Genomic DNA, 25,324 nt, shown 5'->3' with positions numbered 1-25,324 from the left:
CGGGCCTAGCCTGGCTGCTCGGGAGCGCGCCCCGAGGGCCCCGCCCATCTCCGTCCAACCGGCAGGCTCCGTCCAGCCGGCCACCAGCACAAGCGGGCTCATCCAAGCAAGGTAGGCCGGAAAGGGGACGTGGACCGACCCTGGCCGGCTCTAAGTGTGTGCGTCTGAGGATGGCCTCGCGCGGGTCGGGGAAGTGGACGCAGCCCGGAGCCTCCCACCCCCGAGGTGGGCGTGCGTGTCGCGTGCCGGCTCGCCTTGCCTCCAGGGGCCACGCTGTGCGGGGCACGGGAGAGGGACGGCGTGGTGGCTGGAGCCGCGAGCGGGCGCCCGGTCTCTGGGGGCGGGGGCGGGTGCTCCGCGTCTCATCTTTCGGTCGCCGTCCTTGTCTCTTTTCCCTTTCCCGTCGCTACCCCCGTTTCCCAAGCCGGCCCAAGCTCCGCCTCCCGCATCTTTTCCCGGCCCAAGGCAAAGATCTTGGTCAGAGTGCTTCGCGGCTCGGGAACAAGGCAGCGGTCTAAATAATTCCCTGTTTTGTTTTAAGCGGTTACCGAGAACCTTCGCCCCGGTCCCACAAAAGCTGCGGTTGAATACGCGTTCCAGTTGTCACTCCTGGGCTCACATTCCTTGGTGGGGAGACAGGGGGTGAGGTTTGAAATTGAGATCTGTGGTGACCTTGTGTTTACACGAAGCTCGCGTCTGCTGTGCTCAATTCTATCGCGGGAGAGTGGGCCCAATTTACCTTACTGAAAGGTAAATGGCAAGTCCTTTGTATCCTCACAGCTGTGCTTTACATTAAGATACATTTGGAAAACAGAACACACCCCGGAAATGGTTTTTCCGGTTCTCTCAAATTTTAATTTATAAATCAGTACCCAAATGCAGGTCTGTAATTTGCATTGCATCATCAGGTTCTCCACCATTTCTTTCCCTGTAACACTTGATTCAACTTATAAAAAAGTTACTTAATCTTCTAGACTCTTTAGGATTTAACCATTACAAGAATATTACATTTGTCAGGAGGCTAAATTAGACTTTAGAAAAATAACCATTTTCTATTATGCTTTGGGCCTGATGGTTCTGTGCACCTCTTAAAGAAGCTTAGGGCTTTCCCTCTTCACTTGGATATCCAGAATTTACTTTCTTCTTGTATCTTAGCAGTCACCACTTAGAGGAGACAGCATAAGGAATTCATCTTATTACCAGTGGCATTTAAATATTTGAGAAATTTAAAAATTGTAATTACAGTTCTGATTCAGGGATCCTCAAAGAAAACAGAGAAGATAGGTGAGAGATGCAAGAACATTTTGTTAAACACTCTTAACTGCTATTGAAGGTTATTCCTGCATATTTTCAAGTATTTTGAAAGGTTGTTAAATTATTAGCCATTTAAATTCTAATTTTGCTTGGTTGGCAGTTAGCCAGTCATGCTTCCAACTTTCCAATGTGAAAATACATGGGCAATGGTTTTCCTCACCTAGTCGGTGCACTGAAATTTCTCCGTTGTCATTAGCCAAGTAGTAAGCCCTTTTAAGCCCGCTTCTCTTCTAAATTGTCAGTTTAAACAACTGGAACTCTCAGAGCCTAAGGAGCTATGGATCCAAGATGATTCATGTATATAAAGAATTGAGTGTTGCGTTTCCCATCGTTGTGGCTGCTTATGGTTTTACAGAATTGATAAATCAGCTCTCATTATTATATTGTATGCTTATTCTGTTCTACTCTAAGGAACAACTTTAGATGGCTACTTTACAGATTAGAATACTGTAACTCAGAGAAGGTAAGTAACTTGCCTGGACTCATACAGCTGGGGTATGATAAAGCTAGGATTTTTCACTTAGATAAATCTGATTTCGCAGCTGTGGTCTTTCCATTGCATCACATGGACTAGTTAACGCTTTATTTTGCTTAATAATAAGCTATCATTTTTGTCTGTCCTTCTATAGGAGGAAACTCAGTGTTTTTCCTTTTATTTTATCCTTTTTGAGATCAGTGAAAGGTGTCTAATGTGAGAAAGTATGAGAAAATTGATACCTAGATTTAAAATATTTAATTCTAGATGGTACAACATAATTGTAAAACACACAAAAAATAACCTGTGAATAATGCTATAGCATAGTGTTCTGCCCATGAACAGTGTTGGTGCATTGTCTTGAAATTGTACGTGTTTAAAAGCAAATAGGTTGAAACCACCTCTTATTTTATTTGTATGTGGATTTTAGGATTTACAAAAGGTGCAGGTTTGGGCAGATTTGAAGACTGATATTTTGTGAACTTGTAAAACAGGTAGTTCATCTTTTACATTCTGAAAGAGGAACAAACATTTATTGACCCCCTGTGACAGTATCTTACATGTATAATCTCATTTAGTTCTTGAATAAACCTGTATGAAATAGGTGTTATTTTAGACCATTTAACAGTTAGTACTAAAAGCTACTATTTGTTATGTATCAGCAATGTGTTAGGTTATTTCCTTGTGCTGCATCAGTGCAATCCCTGCAGTAACTATCCAGCACAGTCCTATATGGTATATTTTCATCATCCTATATGGTAGCTGCTAGAAACATGTGGCGTTTGAGCATTTGGAATGTTGCCAGTATGACTGAGGAACTGAAATTTTAAATTTTATTTTATTTTAGTCAGTTGAAATTTTAATTTAGATATCCACATATGGCTAGTCTCTACTGTATTGGACAGTGCAGCCTTTGCCAGTAATATTATTCCCATTTTTCAAAGGACAAACTGGTTCAGAGATGTTAGTAAAGCTTGCCCAAGTTCACACAATTTTATAAAAAAAAAAGTTTTTGAGCAGAAGAATTTTTAGGAATGTTAATTTGGCAGTGCATATAGAATGGTTGGAGGGGAAGAAGAAAAGCATTTAGGCCAAGAGAATTGATAATTGATTTTATTAATTTTTTCTATTTTTTTTTATTCTCTTTCATTTATTTCTGCTCTCATTTTTATTATTTCTGTTCTTCTACTGATTTGGGGCTTTGTTTGTTCTTCTTTTTCCAGTTCCTTTAGGTGCACTGTTAGATTATTTATTTGAGATTTTACTTGTTTGTTGAGATAGGCCTGCATTGCTATAAACTTCCCTCTTAGAACTGCTTTTGCTGTATCCCATAAATTCTGGCATGCTGTATTTTCATTTTCCTTTGTCTCCAGGTGTTTTCTGATTTCTCCTTTGATTTCTTCATTGACCCAATTGTTGATCAGTAGCATTTTGTTTAATCTCCACATATTTGTGGTTTTTCTGATTTTCTTCTTATAGTTGATTCCTAGTTTCCTACCGTTGTGGTCAGAAAAGAAGCTTGAGTGTTTACACAGGGAACTGGGAAGCAGAGTGGTTGTAAATAACGGGGTAGAATGGCCATCACTTACTGACAGTATGTGAGGGCTTTGGATGAGAGAACCTAAGGTTACTCTGAGGTCTTAGAATCTGGATGACCTGAAAAAAGGGTAACGCTGTTTACTGAAATAGGAAAATCATGAACCTTTTTGGGGTAAGAGGATTTGATTTTGCCTATTTGTTCATTCAACAAATATTTATTGAGTGATTACTATGGGCAAGGCTCTTTGCTATACTTAGGTAGAGATGTGGAGTCCCTCATCAAGGATTTTATCCACTGAAGACAACCTCCCAAATTTTCATACTGTAGAAGATCTTGAACTGTAAGAGATATGCAAATCAAGTGTTCTCAGAGGAGGGGGTGCTTGTTTCCAGATGCAAAGGGATTACAGAAGGTTGTGTGTGAAAGATGGTGTTTGAGCTCAATTTTGAAGAATAGGAAGGATTTGGACGTGCAAAAATGATTAAAGGAGGAGGAGGTTATGCTTCTAGCAATGGAGTGGACAAAATATTTTGAAAATCTCTCTTGCCAAAACACCTGAATACTGAATAAATTCTGTTAGCTTTTAAATGCAAGGCAAGTCTTGTAGGAAGGGAAGGGGAATCCCAGGGCTAAAAAGTCAAAGATAGAGCTGAAACCAGAGTAGTAAACTAGCAGTATGTCTCTTTTGGGGACATTTGGCTGATAGCAGAAGTAAAACACAATTAGGGGCAGATGATAGCTCCCCCTGCTTCCCACCCAGGGTAGAGAGATAGATACGCCTTTGTACACCTCTGATCTCCCAGGTGTGCAACTCCAGGAGGCATCATTCACATAGTAGCTTGTGTAAATGGTGCCTGTGTTTCAGGGGATGACTTTTTCATAAAAAGAAAAAAAAAATTTTCCACTTGAAATTGTACAGCTCATAGCCTTGTAGAACCACCTCCCATCAAATTCAGCCAGTACCCTCAAAAGTCTGTACTCTCAGTGAAAAGTGGGCTAGAAAAAATATCTTCTTCCTGGCAAAGAGAGATCACAGAGGAATTTTTTCATTTTTACTACAGCTCTAGGTGGGGAAATCAAGATACCATCTGAGAACTTGAAACTATGTGGTCTGCCATCACTCAGATTTAAGGTTCAAATTTACGTATCTACATGATCTAAAAAACCCCAGAAGCCAAGAAATTCAAGTTGGCCCAGGTTAGTAAAGTGCCAGAGTGCCCAGCAGAAGTAAATATAGATCCTCCCTGGAATGATTCACCCTTAATCTAAACCTTTTAGAATACTTCCAGATTAAGATCATCCAAATATGAGCTCACAGTCAAAAACCATGAAACACATCTGCAAGGGTTGGCAGAACCAAAAACTATGGAACTAGACTCCTAAGGACTTTAGATTAGAATTATCAGAAACAAATTAAAATAATGTTTAAAGAGTTGAATGATGAAAAATTAAAAATTTTAGAAGTAATTCAAAATTTATAAAAATTGAGAATCATTGTCCCAGAAATGTATGCTGGGGAACGCACTATAGGAACTTGTCAAGAAATTGTCATAGTTAACTAAATAGATGAAGAAAAAAATTCTGATGGAGTGTTAAGGGCTGACAAGGGAAAAAGAACAGAAGAGATTATGATATATTCAGGCAGGAAATTACTCAAATCAAGGCTATTACAGTGGCTGTAGGGGTAAAGGAAAATAAACTTATTTAGCAAGATTTAAATGTATATATTTAGCAACAAGTCAGATGATCAGAGTAGATGACAAGTACGAGTGAAAAATGGCTGAGATTTCATATTTGGAAGGTCAGTCTGAGATGAGGAAGTTGAGCACATTGGAGAATTGTGGAGATAAGAGTTGTAAGTTTTACAAAGTTCATGGGGTATACTAAATTTCATTTCATCAAACTATGAGAAAATGCTCTCCCAAACATGAAATTATTTTCACATGCATAGGAGTAATTTCGTGTAATTTGGAAGTGTTTCTGTATTTATTTTAAAAAATTAAATGCATGAAGATACATTAATGTTTTCTAATTCACAGTGACTCATTATGACTTACCAACGTCCTCAGTCTGGAATTTAAGGGAGAACGTGGTGATGTGTAGTATGTGTGTATTTAGGCCTTTTTTTTTTTTCCCTCATGTAGGAGCTGGGACTATGTTGAAGAAAACGGTTCCTGCTCTCACAGAAATTAAAGTTTAGAAGGAAGATAAAACCAAACAAGTAATGGTTAAGTGTGATGTGTGTCCTGGTTGGGGAAGTAAAAGTTGCTGTTAGAAGCTAAGCAGGGACACTGAGCTGAAGCTAGAGGAGTTAGAACTTGAAAATGTGTAGGAGTTAACTGGTGGTAGTGGGGAGGGAGGGGTGAAAGCATTGTAGTCTAGTCATCCAGACAGAACAACAAGCATGGAGGTCTGGAGATGCACAGGAGAGCTTGGCACATTTGAAGATCTGGAAAAAGTTAGCTATGGCAGTATAGCATAGTGATTGGTGTTAGAATGGAATTACCTGAGTTTGAATCCTCTCTCTACCATGTTCCAGCCCTATGTTCTTGGGCAGTTCTCTTAACCTCTATAGTTCTGTTGAGAGGAGTAAATGAGATCATGCATTTAAGGTGCTTAGTAACATTGCTGACACAGAGTAAACACTGTGTTTGCTTTTGTAATGATGCTGAAGTTGATGATAGCTAGAACAAGGAATGGGGAACAGACAGAGTGGCCAAAGATGAATGTAGAAAGGTAAGTAGAGATCAGACAATGCAAGGACCTTATAGACCATGTTAAGGAGGAAAGACAATTTATAAGGTCATAAGGGAGGCACTGAAAGATTCTTTGTAGGAAAATCAGGTGGTCAGAGTGGTATTTTAGAATTAGAAGAGTCACTCTGGTTTTAGGGTGGAGCCTAGATTGGTTGTGGTTGAGACTAAAGGAGGACCATTTAGGAGGTTATAAAAATAATCTGGCCAAGAAATGATGGTGGCTTAGGTAGGGTAGTGGCAGTGAAGATGGAGAGAAGGGGTAGATTTGAAGGAAATTTAGGAGGTGGAATAAACAGTACTTGGTACTTGATTATGTGAGGAAAGATGGGGAAGAAAGAAGGTTTCTGGATATGGCAAGTGGGTGAATCTTCGTTCCATTTACTGAGAAATCAAAGGAGAGCAGGTGTTAGATGGTGTGGGGGGTGATTTCAAAAGTGGAACAGCTCCGAGTGATAAGTACAAGGTTGTGGGAGTGGATGGCTAAAGTAGAATAGATGAAACACCTGTGAATAATCTTTTCTAATTTGTTTTTTCTACTTCAGAAGACCTGTTTGAGATGTGGTGGTTTCAGCAAGGCCTCAGTTTCCTTCCTTCAGCCCTTGTGATTTGGACGGCTGCTGCTTTCATATTTTCATACATTACTGCCATAACTCTCCACCATGTTGACCCTGTTTTGCCTTATATCAGGTCAGTGAAATGTATTCTTTTATAGGAGAATGTTTATGTCTCATTCATGTTTTAGCATTGAAGCCAACATTTAATGTGAACATTTTAAAATTCAAATTTTATGTTTGACATTACAACAATAAAAGGAGCATAAAAAGGAAGTTGTATTTGGCTCTTTCTGTGTGATAGAGAAATGTGGAGACAGAGGGGTAAGATTCAGTTACTGAATTGGTTAGTGAATTGTGACACTTTAGTGCCTTGTCTTCCAAATAATTGTTTGAGGTTGTCTCAGAAGATAGAACTGGAATTATTCTCCTCTTAAAATTCAAAACTGCTGTAAACAATAATAGAATATTACAGATAATGGTAATGGCAAACATTAATCTACTTAACTATGTACAAGATAATGTTCTAAGCATTCTTCAGATCTTAAATAATTGAATCCTTACAACCACCCTTTGAGGTAGGAACTATTACCTCCATTTGAGAGAGGAGAGAATTAGGTCCAGGGAGGTTATGTTATTTATTTGTCCAGGGGCACACAACTCAGTAGGTGATGGAACCAAGATTCAGTTTGACTGGGCAATCTGACTCTATAGGCCGGGCTCTTACCCTTTATGCCATGTTGTCTAGATCTTTCTGACACATTCAGTATCAAAATTTATTGGTAATATTTTTGAAATTTCAAGACTACTAATGATGTATGTGTGGGTACTCAGTTGCATGTGCTATGTCCATAACCCTCTTTTTTTGCCAATTATAAAGGCAATATGTGCTTATTATAACAAATTTTAAACTATACTGGAGTGATTATAAAAATAAAAAGTGAAAGTCTCTTCCAACCTCCTTCGTTTCTGCCCCCCCCCCCCCCCCCCCCCGGTGATTAATGGTTGGTTGATTTCCTTCCAGAGCTTGGTTTGTTTTATTGTTGTTGTAATTGTTTCATTTATTTACTTGTTTACCTTCTGAAAAATAACCTTTCCAACACAGAAAATAGTAAACTTTTAAAGGACAATAAACCAAAAGGCTAAATTTATCTTTTTAAAATGTCGAGAAGAGATCAGGGCATTACCATCTACATTTGTTGTTTCCACAATGTTATAGTATGGCTCAAAGGATATCAACAAATTGGGTGCACTTTGGGAAGATTTACAAAACCCAAAGATATTTTAAAATTTAAGGTTCCAATTCTAGGAATAATTTGATAGATAATCACCACTGCTTACCACTCTGCTAGAGGAACAGGTAGCTTAAGGAGCCAGTTCATTCTTTAGTAACTCCAAGAGAAGATACATATATAAGATTCGTGAGAGTCCTTCAGCATTTTTATCTCCCCTTCAAGAACTTGTCTGCTTTTATTTAAAAGAGATTTTAATAATTTAAGAGATCACTGAGTTCTTTTTCAGAGTTTCAGTTCTCTAATGGTACCTCATGTGATTTTCTGATAGACAGTACCCTGGACACTTCCTTTTCTATCCCTGTCCTTCTGCCTCTCTATTTTTCTGCTAATGAACTGAATAGTATTACCCTGGGATCTTTCTCCAACTTTCTAATATATTTAAACTCAATGGTACTTATTTTTGCTTCTCTCAGACTCATTTCCTTCATCTGAAAAATGATTAAGTTAAACTAGATACTCGGCAAAGTTCCTTTCAGTTCATAGACCCTATCTAAGAGGTTTAATTGTAATAGATCCAAAGGACATAACCAAATGCAAATTTTACTTCAAAGACAGTTCCCACTGCAAGTGAGCTTCAGGTGTTCTCTTAGTTGGTTCAAGTAGTGGATGCCCAAGTAAGGTGCGTGAAACTAGCCACTGGGGTATGAGAAGAAATTAATAGAACTTCTAGGTATATTTTTTAATCTCAAAATATTTAAACTTATATTTAATAGATAATAAGAATAATATAATAAATACATATATTTTGAAGTTACATGATCAGACATTTTTTTTTGATAGTGTGTGATCAAAATAGTTCAATGACCACTGGGTTGAAGTGCTGTGCTGATGAGGTGATGGGCATGGCCGTTTTCACTTGTAAGCTAGTTTATGTCATTCTGTTCCAGCGCCAAGGAAAGAGCGCACTTAGCCAGCAATCTTGGAAATGCATGCTGTTGTTTATTTATGGGGTAATCCAAAACAGGAGCATCATTTGGAATACAACTATGAAAATGATGGGGTTTTTTTCTGATTATAAGAATAATACAAATTTTTCTTGAAAACTTGAAAGGTAGAAGGAACAACAATGACAAAAAAAACATAATCCCCACTCCCTGAAGATGATGAATGAGTAATAAAGTCTTTTGTATCCAAAGATACATTTTAGGGTCAAAGGGAGTAGTCCTTAGAATTTATATTTGATACTTTACTTTTCCTAAACCTCCTAATGCAAATGTTCACCAAATCTTATTGATTCCTTACCAGATGTGACTTTCCATTTCTTTTTTGTTCCCATTACGTTGTATTAGTTGATATCTTTATTATCTCTTCCCTATAGTACTTCAATTTGAGGCTAAAGACTTTGTCTTTTTAATCTTTACAGTAATTTGAGGGAAGGGAAAGGAACTAACATTTAATGGGCCGTCTCCCATGTGCCGGCTACTATGCTAGATACTTGACATGCATTACCACAGTTTCATTTCCTCATGCTCATCTGATGAAGCTGGGAAGGAATTAATAGCCCCATTTCTCAGACAGTGAACGGTCTTAGGGAAATTACGTACCTAAAGTTCCACAGTTAGTAAATGGTGGGCTGTTAATCTGGATCTGTGTATTCCATACTGCCCTGAAAGACAGGCATGTAGACAGATACATTGCAATACAGTGTGATAAGTGATATTAATAGAAGTCAGGGCAGAATGCTGTATAAGTCAGCATTCTGCTAGAGGAGTTAGCCAAGGCTATAGAGAGGAGGGGACTCAAAGCTGTTCTTAAACGAAAGCTCCAGGAGGACAAGGCTTTTGTCTCTTTTACTTACCACTGTATTCCTATCCCTAAAATGTTGTCTGGCACATGGTAGGTGCTTGATAAATTAAAAAAAATTTTTTTTTTCTTTTGCTGAGGAAGATTCGCCCTGAGCTAACATCTGTTGCCAATCTTCCTCCTTTTTTGCTTGAGGAGGATTAGCCCTGAGCTAACATCTGTGCCAGTCTTCCTCTATGTTATATGTGGGTTGCTGCCACAGCAAGGCTGATGAATGGCGTAGGTCCATGCCTGGGATCTGAACCCGTGAACCCAGGCCGCCAAAGTGGAGCACGCTGAACTCAACCACTAGGCCACGGGACCGGCCCTGATAAATATTTTTTAATTAATCAGAAAATTAAGTGTTAATTGAATTATAGGCAGATTCAACAACAGATGCCAAAAGACAGAGTTGTGAAAGGACCTGTAGTGTTTAGGGAATTTTCAGGTGAGTGATAAATACAGCTGCTTGACTGATAAATGTCAGTAATAGAACCTTAACATGCCAAGGATAGCTTTTTTATCAATTTGTATTGATTTCTATTATGTGAAAAAGAAACAATCTTAAGTGATATGAGAAAAAAGTGAATAGGTAAATATTGTGAGCTCAAATTGTCATGTTCTAATTATAAGATTATGTAAGAGTTAAACTCATGGATTTATAAAAAAATAAAGGATTTGAAGTAACCTACATTATTTCTTATCCCTCAGAAGACGTACCATGTGTATATCTAGTGTGAGAAATCCATGCACCTTCTTTTTTTCTTTCAGCGACACTGGTACAGTAGCTCCAGAAAAATGCTTGTTTGGGGCCATGTTAAATATCGCCGCAGTTTTATGTAAGTAATGAGGGTGGTTTTAACAATCAAAATTAGTAGCTAAATTGCCCTTTTATTCTTTACACACTATGTGTTACTGGTTTTACTTTCTAGTTATACTTGAGGGAATGTTATCACTAAATTATTGATCACAGATATGTTGCTTTTAAAAGAAAAACAATTTCTAGAAATGCTAAATTATGGAAATGAACTTTAAAAAAATATCTATAAGGCTATTTGACTACTCATGCGAATAGAAGTTGTAAAGTATAACTGAATATTCCCTGAGGCCTTCGGTGGATTTCTTAAGCAACCAGTAGAGGAGAAAGAGCTATAAACACACTGACCACACTAGCCCCAATTTAAATTCCTTTAGGGTAAACAATTTATTTGAGAATAGTGATGGAACCATGTTTTGATTTTTGAGTGATATTCTAATGCCCAGAAAAGGAGTGCTCTATAGTATTTTATATTCCTGTTCATTATTTATTTTTTGAACCAAATTTTTATTAATGGCTTACTAAAATGTTGTTTTTTTCCATCAATTGATAGTTTTAAATATTTGTGTTCTTCCATATGTTTATTATTTACTCGGGTCAAAAATTGGAGTGAAGAAAATGATTGAATGTACAGAAGTTCATCTTATAACTAAAGTCTTCAAAAACATGTCTACAAAAGCATATCTCTGTTACGTTTTCTACACTCCTAAGTTCTTTGGCAATATTTTTGCGATGGAAAATTCGATCTAGCCCTTTCTTGACTAATAAGGATAGTAAAGTGGGGTTATTTTCCATGTAATTGACTGCTATATGTAATTGAGCCAAGTTGTAGTAATTTGAAATAAATTGAAATGAGAGTAAGGCAAATAATCTTTTGGTGTTTTTTGCCTATGCCCATTTTTATCCATATTCTAGAACTAATTACTTAGACTTTAATGTTAATCATGTAGAATATTTTGTGTTTTATATAACACATCATTAGAGATTTTCAGAAAACATCAAACTTCTCTCTTAAATTCTGTCCTAAATATTTGTAACTATGAGGCCCACGAGAGGCAAATGACTTGCTAAGTCACACAGATATCAGTAGTTCCGCAATACAGCCTTAAAAGCTTTTTAAAATCTACAGCTATTTCTGTTTTTTTCTTCTCTCAGATTAACTTTAAAAGGAAAATGTGTGTTTCTGGATAGGCATGACCTTTGTGAACTTTTTAATGGCAATTTTATTCCTTGGTTATTTATTACTTTGTTGTTGTCCGGATTATCTCTTCCCAGGCATTGCTACCATTTATGTTCGTTATAAGCAAGTTCATGCTCTGAATCCTGAAGAGAATCGTATCATCAGATTAAACAAGGCTGGCCTTGTGCTTGGATTACTGAGTTGTTTAGGACTTTCTATTGTGGCAAACTTCCAGGTTTGTGTCTTAGCCCAGCAGAGGTATTTTCCTGAAGTATGTAGATATACCTGTTAAAAAAGGAAACCTGAGGGGCTGGCACCGTGGCGCAGCGGTTAAGTGCGTGTGCTCCGTTGCTGGCGGCCCGGGTTTGGATCCCGGGTGCGCACCGACGCACGGCTTGTCAGGCCATGCTATGGCGGCCTCCCACATAAAGTGGAGGAAGATCAGCACAGATGTTAGCCCAGGGCCAGTCTTCCTCAGCAAAAAGAGGAGGATTGGCATGGATGTTAGCTCAGGGCTGATCTTCCTCACATTAAAAAAAAAAGGAAGCCTGAAACATTCAGTTACATGCTGTTATTGTTTCTTTACCTTAATAAAATAGAATCCACTGCCTTTAAATTATTTGACTCTTTTAGAAATAGCTACAGTCACAATTAGAAAAATTCCTTCTCAGTAATCTCTGGAACATGTATAAGTTATTCTAACTTTTTTGGGGACCCACAGGACAATTATTAGACTCTATTACTATTATAATTGGAGATTACTGCAAGACCAGAGAGAATTGATGTAAATTATAAGTGACACAACTAAAATTAAAATTTTTTTTAATATGCCTAATAAGTTATACTCAGTTACTTATTTTATATTCTTGTTTAGATATTGCCATTTATCACCTGAATTCCTAGGTGCCCAGCACCACATATGAGGAAGTAAAGGGAGGATCTGTAGCTCTTCCAGCTTTTTCTCAATGTTATAGCAGCAGTCGACCTTCACCAAATATTCTCAAACTCTCCGCATTCCTTTCTGTTGACATTCTTTCTGATGAGTCTTTGGTAATATCAGCTGCATCCTGGGCATATGGTGCTTTTTGATGAATCTCTGTGTAGTCTTTAAAGTTTCAATTTAGACATTTGATAACCTATTTAGACATCTAATAACTATTCGGACATACACACACTCATCATACAAAGTATACATATATAGGCATATTCCGTTCTTCTTATTCAAAGTTCTCCATTCCTATAATGCTTCTGATTGGTCTCTCCTAATTTTCATTTTTTTTAGTAATGGTTAATACTAGTAATCCCTATAATTCAGGTAGATATTAGGATAGTGCTTGCTGCTGTAACAAAGCCCCAAATTTTAGTGGCTTAACACAATAGAAGTTTATTTCCTACATACGTGCATCCAGTGCAGGTGTTTCTTGTGATAGATGATTTTCCTCCCACAATGATTTAAGGCCCCTACACTATCCGTCTGTGGGCTCTGCCATTCCCTGAGTCCTTATTGTGTTCTGCATCTAGTTGGCTGAAATAAAGAGAACATGCAAAAATCACACCTACTTCTTAAAATCACACCTACTTCTTAAAATCACACCTACTGCTTAAAAACCTTGACCTGGCAGTAACTCACATCATTCCACTGACATTCATTTGTGAGATGTAAAGGGGGGCATGGAGGGGTGGGCTGGGAAGTGTAGTCTTGCTGGGCATCAGCTCCTGGGGCAACTGTATACTTTGGAAGGGACACACAAATTTCGGTGGACAGCTAGCTAGCTGTCTTTGCCTCAAATAGGGTCCTGCCTTCTCTAATTGGTTTCTAATAGCTCAGTGTTAAACATATGTTTTTTGGAATTTTTAGTGTATGAATAGTTAATTCTTTGCTCCAGTTGTCTCTTGATCAGTTTAACAGTATCATTGCTGTATGGTAAAAATGAATCCCAAAGTCACCTCCATATTTAACATACTACTTCTATTAGTAACTGATATTTGTTTACACAACCCAGTAAATTGTAGGAGCAGCTCCTGATAGCACCCATGCAAGCTGCGTTTCTACCTTTATCTCATTCACCTACGAAGACAGTTTATATTTGTATACTTTCTTTGATGTTTTGTTTTCAGCTTTCATTCTAATTCACCTTCACCACAGGGGTCCCCTTGGCCTTGTAATTTTAAATTAGATTACTTTTTCTCTCTTGATTACATCTATTTTCATACAACTTTGTGCCTGTTGAATGTCCTCTACATCTTTCACTGATGGCTTCATTGCTGGGGCCTGTTTATAAGCAAACCCTATAGCATTACCCAAATATCAAACAGTTTTTCTTCCTTCCTTTCTAATATAAACTTTTACTACTTATTTAATGTGGTGAATGCATTGCCTGCTCCTCCTCTTCCCACTTCTCTCTTGCAGAGACAAACTCTAGTTGAATCATATGAGAAAAATTATGCACAAACCAGGTCTATAAATGGTTTACAGTTATAGAGCTTGACTTGGAGGAAAGGCTAGCACTGTGTTTTAAAGTAGGGACTTCTTGGTTTTACTTCTTGAATATTTCTTGAAAGCATCTGCTTCTCTCCATTTCCATCTCCACTTCTCTCCCTCCCATCTCCTTCTCAACCAATTTAGCTTTCATCATCTCTCATCTGAACTACTGCCATAGCCTCCTTAATAGTTCCTCTGCACTCATTCTTACATCCCGTTAATATTGCAGCCAAAGTAATCTTGGAAATATATATAGTCATGTGATGCTTAACGTTGGGGATACCTTCTAAGAATTGTGTCATTAGGCGATTTCATTATTGTGTGGACATCACGGAGTATATTTACACAAACCTAGATGGTATAGCCTACTACACATCTAGGCTATATGGTAGTAATCTTATGGGACCACCGTTATATATGTGGTCCGTTGTTGATTGAAATGTCATTATGTGGTGCATGACTGTATATATCTCACTCTGTTTCCCTATACCCCTGCTTAAAGCTCTACAAGTCCAAAGTTGCATGAAAAGGGATACAACAAGAGAGAAACAGTAATTTTATAAACTGCCAAACTGCTTAATTAACTCAAAGGTCGTGTATGATCTAGCTCCTGTCTGCCTCTCCAGCCTTGTTCTGCATCATTCCCCTTCTTAATGTCTCTGTTGTACCTAACACAGGCCTTTCTTTGTTCCTTAAATAAGACAAGTTTATTTTACTCCATTTCATATGTTGTTTCTCCTGTTGGACATTCCACAACCCCAAGCCTTAAATAGATTTTTATATCTTTAAGTAAGATCTCAGTGCAGACTATACTTCCTCAGGGAAGTTTTTTCTGTCAACAGACTTGCTCCAATATATTTCAAGTTTTCTTTTTTTGTATTCTGTAAGCCTCGGGAAACTAATTCTTTATAGCACTTATTATAGTCTTAATTTTATATCTATGATTCTTTAAATTTATTTTTAAATTTTTTAGTTGATATATTTCTCCATTAATTATAAGCACAATGGTTTTGTTCACTGTTGTATCTTCAGCACCTAACATGGTACTTAGCACAAACATGCTCTTGTACATGACAAAATATAATTTATATGATTTATATTTGTATATTATATACATAATTATATTAAGCAAAAGTACTGCCAGTTAAAACTGGTTTTATATACCTTTATTTTAATTATAAAAATATAGTAGTAAATGCTCTCCATTCTTTATTTTTGCTTTTAATTCACAGGATTTTGTTGATGGAACTGTGTGTTGATTACAAGTGGACATTGACCAGGCTATGTCTGTATTTAACTTCATCAATATATGTGAGAATATTTTGAAGGGGAAAAAATTCACCTATATTCCTGCTCTTAGTTATTTTCATTTTTGCCTGTATTTTTCCAGCTTTTATCCATATGTATAGATAAATTCACATAATTATAAAGCAAGAAGATAATTAGCATTTTGTATTATGTTTTATGGGTGCTGAATGTTTTTTTTTTGGTTACCCATAGTGGTAATAACAATTATTTTTCCCTTCTCGATGCTCATAACTTATTGCCAGTTGTAACCATATTCAGGTAGCCCTTTCTCTCTCCAAAAAGAAGCCAATGCCTTTGGCAAATAAGTTATCTTTTACTTCTTTATACTAGAAACTTCCTATACCTTCAACTAAGGAAATTGGACTCTGCTTGTGGATTAGTTCAGCTGATTGTAAAAGGAGGGAGCCCCGCCCTGACCTCTCTTCTGTTGTGTTGGTCATACCCTCTGTGCCAAGTGCTGTACAGTACCTTCTCAGCCAAATGACGTACTGGCAGCATCAGTTTAGAAAAATAGAGTGGTTCAACTAAGTCTTTGATTATAGAATTTTTGGAGAACTACTGTCCTCACTTTTAAGCAGGAGTTATATATAGTAAAAAATGCAGATGGATTTCCAAAAGTAAGGTAAAGGAGAAGAAAATTACAGTTTATGGTAATCTCTTGTATAAGTTATCAAAACCAATCAAACTAGAGCCAAGGGAAAATGTTATAATTTCTTGAGTCTTTACATTGCTTTTAGATTTAAATTAGGTTTAAATTGAAGCTCTCTACCCCCAGCATTCCCAACCATCCTAATCTTCTTTACCTTGCACTGCTCTTTTTCTATAACCCTTATCACCATCTAATATACTATAGAATTTACTTATTTCTGAAGTTTATTATTTATTGTTTGTGCTCCTTCACTTGAATGTAAACTCTGAGGGCCAAGTTTTTGTCTGTTTTGTTCAATAACGTATCTGAGTGCTTAGAACAGTGAGGCACCCAAATAAACAAACATATTATTAAATGAGTAAATGATTAATTATTGTCATGTTTTCAGTAGTGGCATATGAAATAACTCGGTTTTACTGTAATCCTCTGGGTTATGCTGAGTATGACGAAAGAAAATTACCTCAGGAAGTAATTTGTAGAATCTGCAGAGCTTTTCCAGTTAGGGAATGTCCCATTGAAATCACTGGCTTGTGCTTTTACATATTGTGTTGGCGATGTGTTTTGAGTTTCTTTTATTTACTTATTTCTTCTTTCTACCTCTCAGAAAACAACGTTTTTTGCTGTACATGTATGTGGAGCTGTGCTCACCTTTGGTATGGGCTCATTATATATGTTTGTTCAGACCATCCTTTCCTACCAAATGCAGCCCAAAATTCATGGCAAACAAGTCTTCTGGGTCAGACTGCTGCTGGTTATCTGGTGTGGAGTAAGTGCATTTAGCAGTATCCTTTGCTATAAATTGTGGCTACACTTAGAAGGGAATTGAATAACAAAATTTAAGTGAACAGTGTTGGCATATTGTAAGTAGGCCTTTCGTGAGTGAGATTCTTGGGTTAGTAACTCTAAATTAAAAGATTTGAAACATGAAATACAAATTTTGGGTAGGACCTCAGTAACTGAGCTAGGAACAAAGATAATGTTTGGCTTGATCATATAGTAGTCCCCCCCTTATCCGTGGTTTCACTTTCTGTGCTTTCAGTTACCTGCTGTAACCATAGTCTGAAAATATTAAATGGAAAATTCCAGAAATAAACAATTCATAAGTTTTAAATTGCATGCCATTCTGACTAGCATGATGAAATCTTGAGTATTCTGCTCCCTCCCGCCCGGGACGTGAATCATCCCTTTGTGGAGCATATCCACACTGTATACGCTACCCACTCCTTAGTAACTTAGTAGCCATCTCGGTTATCAGATAGACTGTCTAGGTATCACAGTGCTTGTGTTAAAGGAACCCTCATTTTACTAAATAATGGCCCCACAGTGCAGGAGTAGTGATGCTAGCAATTCAGATATACCAAAGAGAAGTTATTATTGTTAATCTCTTACTGTGCCTAATTTATAAATTAAACTTTATCATAGGTATGTATGTATAGGAAAAAAACATAGTATATATAGGGTTCAGTACTATCTGTGGTTTCAGGTATCCGCTAGGGGTCTTGGAACGTATCTTCCTTGAATAAGGGGGGGATTACTGTACTCACTTCAAAGATATGAAGGATGAGTTAATGCCTTCCCTGAGAACAATTATGTAGCAGAGGCTTATGATACAGCTGCTAGTTTACTGAGCAAAGAGGGATTAACCATATGAACCATTTCATAGTAATGCTCTGGGCACGTTTTAAATTCTACTACTGCCTTGTAACAGGAAATCTTTAAGAAAGTGGATATGGACCTTGGGAACAAATGTGTGAGTAATTTTTTTGGACCTTTAAAGTGACTTTTGTTTTGAATCTAATTTAAACAAGTCTTCTCTGAGATTCTTCCTTGACTTACTTTTTCTATAGTGCTGACTTGCTCATCACTTTTGTACCATGGCACTTTTGGCACTGATATAGTAGAAAAACTCCATTGGAACCCAAAGGACAAAGTAAGAACTTAGAGTATCTAAAACTTAGTTTTATATTACAGATGACTATTTTGGTTGATTTTCATATGTTTTTCATTTCATCACTGAAATTAAGCTTTTTTGGTAATCAGTTATATATTAGGATTATTTTCTCTATATGATAGAGTTTATGTAGAACTATACATATTCTCCTATCACCTGTGACCTGTGGACATTTTCAAAACATGAAGAGAATTAGGATGGCAAAGAGTTTTCTCAGAAATTGACTACTCTAAATATGAATATAGCATACAATATACCCAACTGAGATCTTTTATTATTAGAATACTTGTTGTCTAAATTAAAACGATGTCTTCCTCCACTTTTTGTTATCTGGAAGTTTATTATTTTAGATTCTGCATTCAGGTTCTGATGTGGATCTCTGAATGGAGACAGCATCTTTGATCCTGAGGAAAAAAGAGGAGGAGCATATACTAAATAGAAAATAAAATGAGTTCATCTGTTCTCACAAAACATTTGGTGACATTTTATTTTAAATTATTTTTAAAGAATCAGCTGTGGCTCGGACATGTTTGTGAGAATAAATGACTGAAATAATTTACCTGATTCTCCTAATTATAATCCATATATTATTTAAGGCTCCAAAAATAACACTAAGTTTAGTATGAGCGTTGTTTACTTAAAGTTTTTTTAGTGGCATTTTATGCATCTTATGGCTTTGGGAAAGGCAGTAACTTCTTGATTATAGAGTTCTCCTATTCTGTCTTAGTTATTCAAATGGAAATTTTGTTTGCTCTAGATGAAAGTAGCCAGCCATGGTGGTCTAATGGTTAAGATTTGATGCTCTCACTACCACAGCCCAGGTTCGTTTCCAGGTCAGGGAACCACCCAACCACCCATCTACTGGTTGTCATACTGTGGTGGCTGCAAGTTGCTGTGATGCTGAAAGCTATGCCAGCGGTATATCAAATACCAGCAGGGTCACCCATGGTGGACAGGTTTCAGTGGACCTTCCAGACTAAGACAGACTAGGAAGAAGGACCTGGCCACCCACTTCTGAAAAAACTGGCCATGAAAACCTAAGAATAGCAACAGAACATTGTCTGATATAGCACTGGAAGGTGAGAGGATAGTGCAAAAAGACTGAGCATCATTCCACTCTGCTGTACCCAGGGTTGCTAGGAGTCGGAATCAACTGGACGGCTCTAACAAGAACAAAGATGAAACTACAATGGCTAGATCATTTAGGAAGACTTTCCTAATGTCTGCCTTTAATTCTTCAGATATGTTCAATAAATCAAGGGTTGATTTTCAGAAGGCAGGTTGGTTAATAAGAATTATAGAATTTTTATTTGAGAGAAATTATGGATCATTTGAATGAAATTTTACAGAACTATTCTTTTTTTTGCATTGTCACTCAAGGGTTATGTGCTTCATGTGATCACTACTGCAGCAGAATGGTCTATGTCATTTTCCTTCTTTGGTTTTTTCCTGACTTATATCCGTGATTTTCAGGTAAGAAAAGACAGAATTAGATGTATGCAGTCAGACTTCCTTCAGATGGAGTAACAGAACTTCCTTTGGCAAGTCTCCAGCCTTTTTAAAAAATTAACTTCATAAGCAGTGATGCCAAAAGTATAACTTCTCAGGTGAACTGTTCTGTGTATGGAGAAGTAGTGTATTGCTAGTGAGGTTCAGCTTTGAAAATAGGGTCGTAAAACAATAAAATTTGCAGAAATTCTTTTGCAGAATTTTCATCAATTCTGTCTGCGTTTACGTAGACCATCCTCAACATTTAGTTTTACTGATTATTCATAGAAACCAAAGAAAAACGAGAAACTTCCGAGTAGCGAAGTTTGGTTTTCCCAGCTCTATTGGTAGTACAGATGATAGCTTTGGCTGTATAATAGCTGTCTCACTCCTGTTACTCATTAGAATTGATTTACATTCCTAATCACAAAAAATAGTCTGCAGAACATATTGAAGACATGATATGTCTTTAAGGAGCAAACTTCTATATGTAATTTTCTTTTCTGTTCCAGAAAATTTCTTTACGGGTGGAAGCCAATTTACATGGACTAACCCTCTATGACACTGCTCCTTGCCCTGTTAACAATGAACGAACACGGCTACTTTCCAGAGATTTATGATGAAAGGATAAACTATTTCTGTGATGATTATGATTCTCAGGGATTGGGAAAATGTTCTTCCAAGTTACTTATTCTGCTTTGAAATTTTCAACCAATTAATCAAGACTGACAGCGACATTGAAGAATACTGATAATCAAGAGACATGAGTTAAGCCATTTGATACGTTATTTTAAAAGATATCGTCAAGAGGATCACGTAAAAACATTTATGCCTATACTTTTTTTACCCCAGAAAATAAAACCAAAGGACTACAGCATTGTAGATTTTTTCTACTTGATTTAAGAGAAACAACCAGAAGTGCACCAAGCAGTCTGCAAAACCCAGCTGTTCACACCTTGTAAATCAATGTAAAGCGTGTTTTGTTTGGAGCACTTTTATGAGAAACATTTTCCACAACCTCAAATAATCAGCATATCTCAGCAGCTCCTTTAGAATTGGGTTTTGAAGTAATAGTTTTACCAGATTAATATATTTCTTATAGTCTTTATAAAATCTGTTTCTTCTGGAATCTGTCTATAGAGGGAAGCAGACCTGAATTCATGGGAGTGGTTTCGTTGCTTAACCTTTGCACAAGAGATTCTAAAGGTATTAATTTGATTCCTGCCACAAGGCCAGATAATATGCTAACTGGTCTATTATACATGCTTGAAATCATTTCATCAAGCTTATTCTCTGTAATTTTAATCACTAATGAATAAGAGAAGTAGCTATAGGTAGATTTACTTCAATTGTGTTTTATATAAAATGAGGGTTAGTGTTCATACACAAGGCTGATAAGTTTGTGAATAAAAGCAGATATGATTAATATCAAATAAAAGCCACCCTAATCTGCAGTCAAGAGCTTCACAGATTCTCATTTATAGCAAATTATAATTACTTATATAAGTAGCCTTAGATAGGCAAATATTGAGCGTTTTTAACAGGATGTGATCTTTGTAGAACCCAAATTCTAAAGGACAAAATAAGCAATCCAAAAAAACTAGGTTCAAAATAATTGTGATACATGCATCCACCAAAACAATTTTCTCTCTTTCTGGTCATACAAGTGATTGGATAGCTTCCACTTGGATCCCTATCTATGCAGATAAAGAATGGTTAACAGATCACAGATATTATTCAAAAGAAGAAAATGTTCAGCTAGAAGGTGCCCAGTGACAAACTGGTTTGCAAAAGAATCTTTGAAGAGGATTAACAAGGTTTATTTATTTATTTATTTATTTATTTGTTTGTTTGTTTGTTTATTTATTTATGAGGAAGATCAGTTCTGAGCTAACATCTGATGCCAATCTTCCTCTTTTTGCTGAGGAAGATTGGCCCTGAGCTAACATCCATGCCCATCTTTCTCTATTTTGTATGGGACGCCGCCACAGCATGGCTTGACAAGTGGTGCGTTGGTGCACACCCGGTATCCGAACCTGTGAACCCCAGGCTGCCGCAGCGAAGCACGCACACTTAACTGCTTGCGCCACCGGGCCAGCCCCAGGTTTATTTTTTTTGGAAGAAGTGGTTCCATAGCCAGAATAAAAGATAGTGAAAACAAGTTTAAAGTGCAAGAGGGAGCAATTTAAGGGAAAATGGTTATATGGTGCAACCAGAGATCTCAATTGGGAATAAGTTGCTAGATATAGAACTCTGTAAATAATATTTCTGAAGACTACTGGACTAATAAGACAGAAAAGAGAATAAAATACTGTTCTCCTCCCACCTGGCAGTGAACATGAGAGAGATTTCAATAAACATTGATTGAAATCTGGCATCACTAGAAAAAAATTTGGATACAAACTATAAAAAAATTTTATCATGGCTCTGAAAATCATGGTGCAACCACACCTGGGAAATAGCATCCAAGCATGATTGTTATACATCAAGGAAGCTGTAATTCAAGTTGTGAAGGACCAGAGTATGGTGAGAGGGAAATTGATAGAATCAAAGTTCATAAGATTATAAATTGTGCTGGGAGGATGGCATAGTGAAGAACATGGACTTATATGTTCGTACTAGAATATTAGGCTTAGAGATTTATACTGACATTAAAGAAATTATTTGATGACAAAAATATTACTTTGATAGTATTTTAATTCCAATAAACTTTTACCCTAAGAAATAACACATGTTGAAAATATTAATAGATTCAAAAAGGGATTATAAATAAAGAGAAATTTTGAATTTGTGTTCATCTCTCACCTCAAGGCTAAAGTAATGGACGACAACCATACCCTCTTTCAAAATATGCCTTGCCTACGCTCTCAGATACAGTAGCTTGGATGAATGGACAAGGCGTTTCTCTTTAATTCTATCAACATTTTTGTGTTGAATGTTTAGCTTTAAGAATACGAGGTTTTAAGGTAACAAAATTGGCAGATCCTGTGAACTGATAGTGAAAAATCTATTTCTTTTTTGCCCTGGGTACACAAAACTACATTTCCCACCCACTCTTTCAATTAAGTTTAGGCAAGAGATTGAATTTTAGCCAGTGAAACGTAAATGAAATGAATGTGTTTGCTGTTTTGATGTTAAGATTTTGAAAAACAGGAATGTTATTTCCTAATTTTTTCTCCTTCTACCCGTTGGATGTTGATGACAAGATCTTAGGAGATGGCAGAATTACATGGTAGAAGGAGCTGAACTAATCCACTTTTAATCAGCTTTTAGAAAATCAAATTAGAGATCTAGTGTAATTTAGGAACTCTGTTTTTATTCATTCCAGTTACTAAGATTAAATTGTATATTTCTAGAATAGTGTCATATATTATAAACACTCAAGGGATTTGTGAAAGAGAAAGACAGCTTTTATTATGTCTTCTGCAGTGTCCTGTCACACTGTGAAATGAAGTTCAGTAAATATCAGCTTATTAGCATTCTTGTAAATTGTGATGTACGTCTTGCCTCTTTTCAACCAGCCAAAGTGCTGGTTTTAGAAAGAATGTACTAAGTTATTAGGAAGATAAGAATATAGCACAGACTGGAAACAAAGGAAAAATCTTTCTGAGGCATTATGAGTCTTAACATTGTAAGCAACTGTGTCCTCCAAAAGGCATGATAATTTGAAAGAGTTTACCTATTCAGAAAGCCTGAGTAGAGTATAAAGATAATACCTCAGAAATTATATGCAATTGGAATGTAGTGCAGAGAGAAATCCTCCATTGTTTAGAAAGCTGGCAGCTGAAAAGCACCAAGATTTCCCTACAATTTCACCAACGTTCAGTGATAAAGTGAATCAAACTAAACCAGGAACAAAGCTCATCACTTTGACTACAGATTAGATTAACTCAGCCTCCTACTCTAGGAGCCTGACAAAAGAATGGCCATGCCCTTTTCTGGAGGTAACTACTAGTTGTTTTTATAGAAAATATCCAACATACAGTAAGAAATTAACATGCAAAGGAGCCAAAAAATTTGAGCCAGAGAGGAAACAGTCAATAGAACCAAACTCAGAGATTGTCCAGACGTTGCAATTATCAGAGGTAGATAGCTGATAAAAATGCTGAAGGAGCTAGTAAAAAGGGTGGAAAACATGCATGAAGAGGTGGGGAATTTCAACAGAGACATGTAAACTTTGAAAAACACAAAAAAGAAAATTCTAGAAAATGATATGAGTTTACATAGAGGAAAGGATTGACAAACTTGGAGACAGGGCAACTGAAAGTATAAAAACTGAAAATCAAAGAGAAAAAAGTAAAAAAGAGTACCTGAGTTTTGAAGGTAAAAATCAAGTGGTCTTACATCTTGTAATTGAGTTTCATAAGGCGAGCATAGAGAATGGTATGAAAAAAAGTTTGAAGAGATATTGACAAAACTTTTCCACAATTAATGAAAATTAACACAGAGAATCAACAAAATCAAAACTAAGCTTTTGGAAATGGTTTAAATTGATAAACACCCAGCAAGACTAATATACGGGGTTGAATAGTATTCCTCAAAAAGTCATGTCCCTCCAGAACTTCAGAATGTGATCTTTTTTGGAAATCAGGTATTTGCAGATTTAATTAGTTATGACGAGTCATACTGGATTAGGATAAATCCAGTGACTGGTGTTCTTATAAGAAGGCCATGTAGAGATACGGAAACAGAGAAGGCCGCCACGTGAAGACGGAGGCAGAGATTAGAGTTATGCAGTCCTAAGCCAAAGAATGCCAAAGATTGCCAACAACCAGAAGCTAGTAAAAGACAAGAAAGGATCATCTCCTACAGCCTTCAGAGAGAGACTTGATTTTGGACTTCTGTCCTCCAGAAATATGAGCGAATGAATTTCTGTTGTTTCAAGCCACACAGTTTATGGTAATTTGTTATGACAGCCTAGGAAACTAAAAAAGCTGATCAAGTAAAAAAGAGAAAACACAAGTTACTAATGTCAGGAATGAAAGGGGGTCATTACTACATAGCCTATTGATGTTAATGATAATAAGAACATACTATAGACAACTTTATGCCAACAAATTCAACAACTCATGAAATGGACAAATGACTTTCAAAACATAACTTGTGAAAAGTGATGCAACAAGAAAAAAATCTAAAAATAGCTCCATATTTATTGAAGTATTGAATTTGAATCACATGTCTTGCCAAAAAGAAAACTCCAAGCCCTGATGATGATGTCAGTGGTGAATTCTATCAAATATTTAAGTTAGAAATAATACTAAGTTCTACACAAACTCTTTAAAAAAATAGAGAGCTTTTCAACTTGTTTTATGAGGCCAGCATAACCCCAGTAGCAAAACATGAAAAATATATTATGAGAAAAGAAAATTAAAGATTAATATCAATCATGAATACAGATGCAAAAATACTTAACAAAATAGGAGGAAATAGAACTTAGCAATGAAAAAAAAAATGATTTATCATGAGCAAGAGGAGTTTATCCCAGTGGTGTAATTCACTGTATTAGCACAAAGGAGAAAAAGCAGATACAAAAAGAAAATTGATGACATTGAATGCTCATATGATAAAAACTTCCAGCAAACCAGAAATAGAAGAGAATTCTATCACTTGATAAAGGGCATCTGTGAAAATCTAACAGTTAATATCATACTTAGTTGTTTAGTATTAAGTCCTTTTCCTCTAGGATTGGAAAGAAGGCAAGGATATCTGTTCTTGCCCCTTCTATTCAATATTGCA

General features: G+C 36.6%; 1 protein-coding gene across 6 annotated transcripts; it reads left to right on the top strand.

The window, feature by feature from the left end:
- Window positions 1-11: 11 nt before the first annotated feature.
- On the top strand, window positions 12-21,042 carry DRAM2 (DNA damage regulated autophagy modulator 2). Of its 6 annotated transcripts, none has more exons than XM_058538774.1 (8): window positions 12-111; window positions 6,628-6,772; window positions 10,485-10,552; window positions 11,806-11,945; window positions 16,754-16,931; window positions 17,997-18,079; window positions 19,481-19,573; window positions 20,101-21,042. In XM_058538774.1, the coding sequence occupies exons 2-8, from the start codon at window positions 6,642-6,644 to the stop codon at window positions 20,206-20,208; spliced, it is 801 nt and encodes a 266-aa protein (XP_058394757.1). In that variant the 5' UTR covers window positions 12-111; window positions 6,628-6,641; the 3' UTR covers window positions 20,209-21,042. The 6 variants fall into 6 exon arrangements, with proteins under 6 accessions (XP_058394757.1, XP_058394755.1, XP_058394758.1 ...); XM_058538772.1 differs by lacking the exon at window positions 12-111 and adding an exon at window positions 5,480-5,550; XM_058538773.1 differs by lacking the exon at window positions 12-111 and adding an exon at window positions 5,481-5,556.
- Window positions 21,043-25,324: the final 4,282 nt, after the last annotated feature.

Source organism: Diceros bicornis, chromosome 4, assembly GCF_020826845.1.
Source record: "Diceros bicornis minor isolate mBicDic1 chromosome 4, mDicBic1.mat.cur, whole genome shotgun sequence".
NCBI classification, from domain to species: Eukaryota; Metazoa; Chordata; class Mammalia; order Perissodactyla; family Rhinocerotidae; genus Diceros; species Diceros bicornis.
Note: the sequence above shows the minus strand (reverse complement) of the source record. Positions and strands in the feature narration are given on the sequence as shown.

Bases quoted from the DNA above. Each gene is read 5' to 3' on its own strand.
- DRAM2 (XM_058538774.1), top strand. From the start codon at position 6,642: ATGTGGTGGTTTCAGCAAGGCCTCAGTTTCCTTCCTTCAGCCCTTGTG. The intron at 10,553-11,805 runs GTAAGTAATGAG...ATCTCTTCCCAG, and splicing joins AAATATCGCCGCAGTTTTAT to GCATTGCTACCATTTATGTT. The intron at 11,946-16,753 runs GTTTGTGTCTTA...TCTACCTCTCAG, and splicing joins CTATTGTGGCAAACTTCCAG to AAAACAACGTTTTTTGCTGT.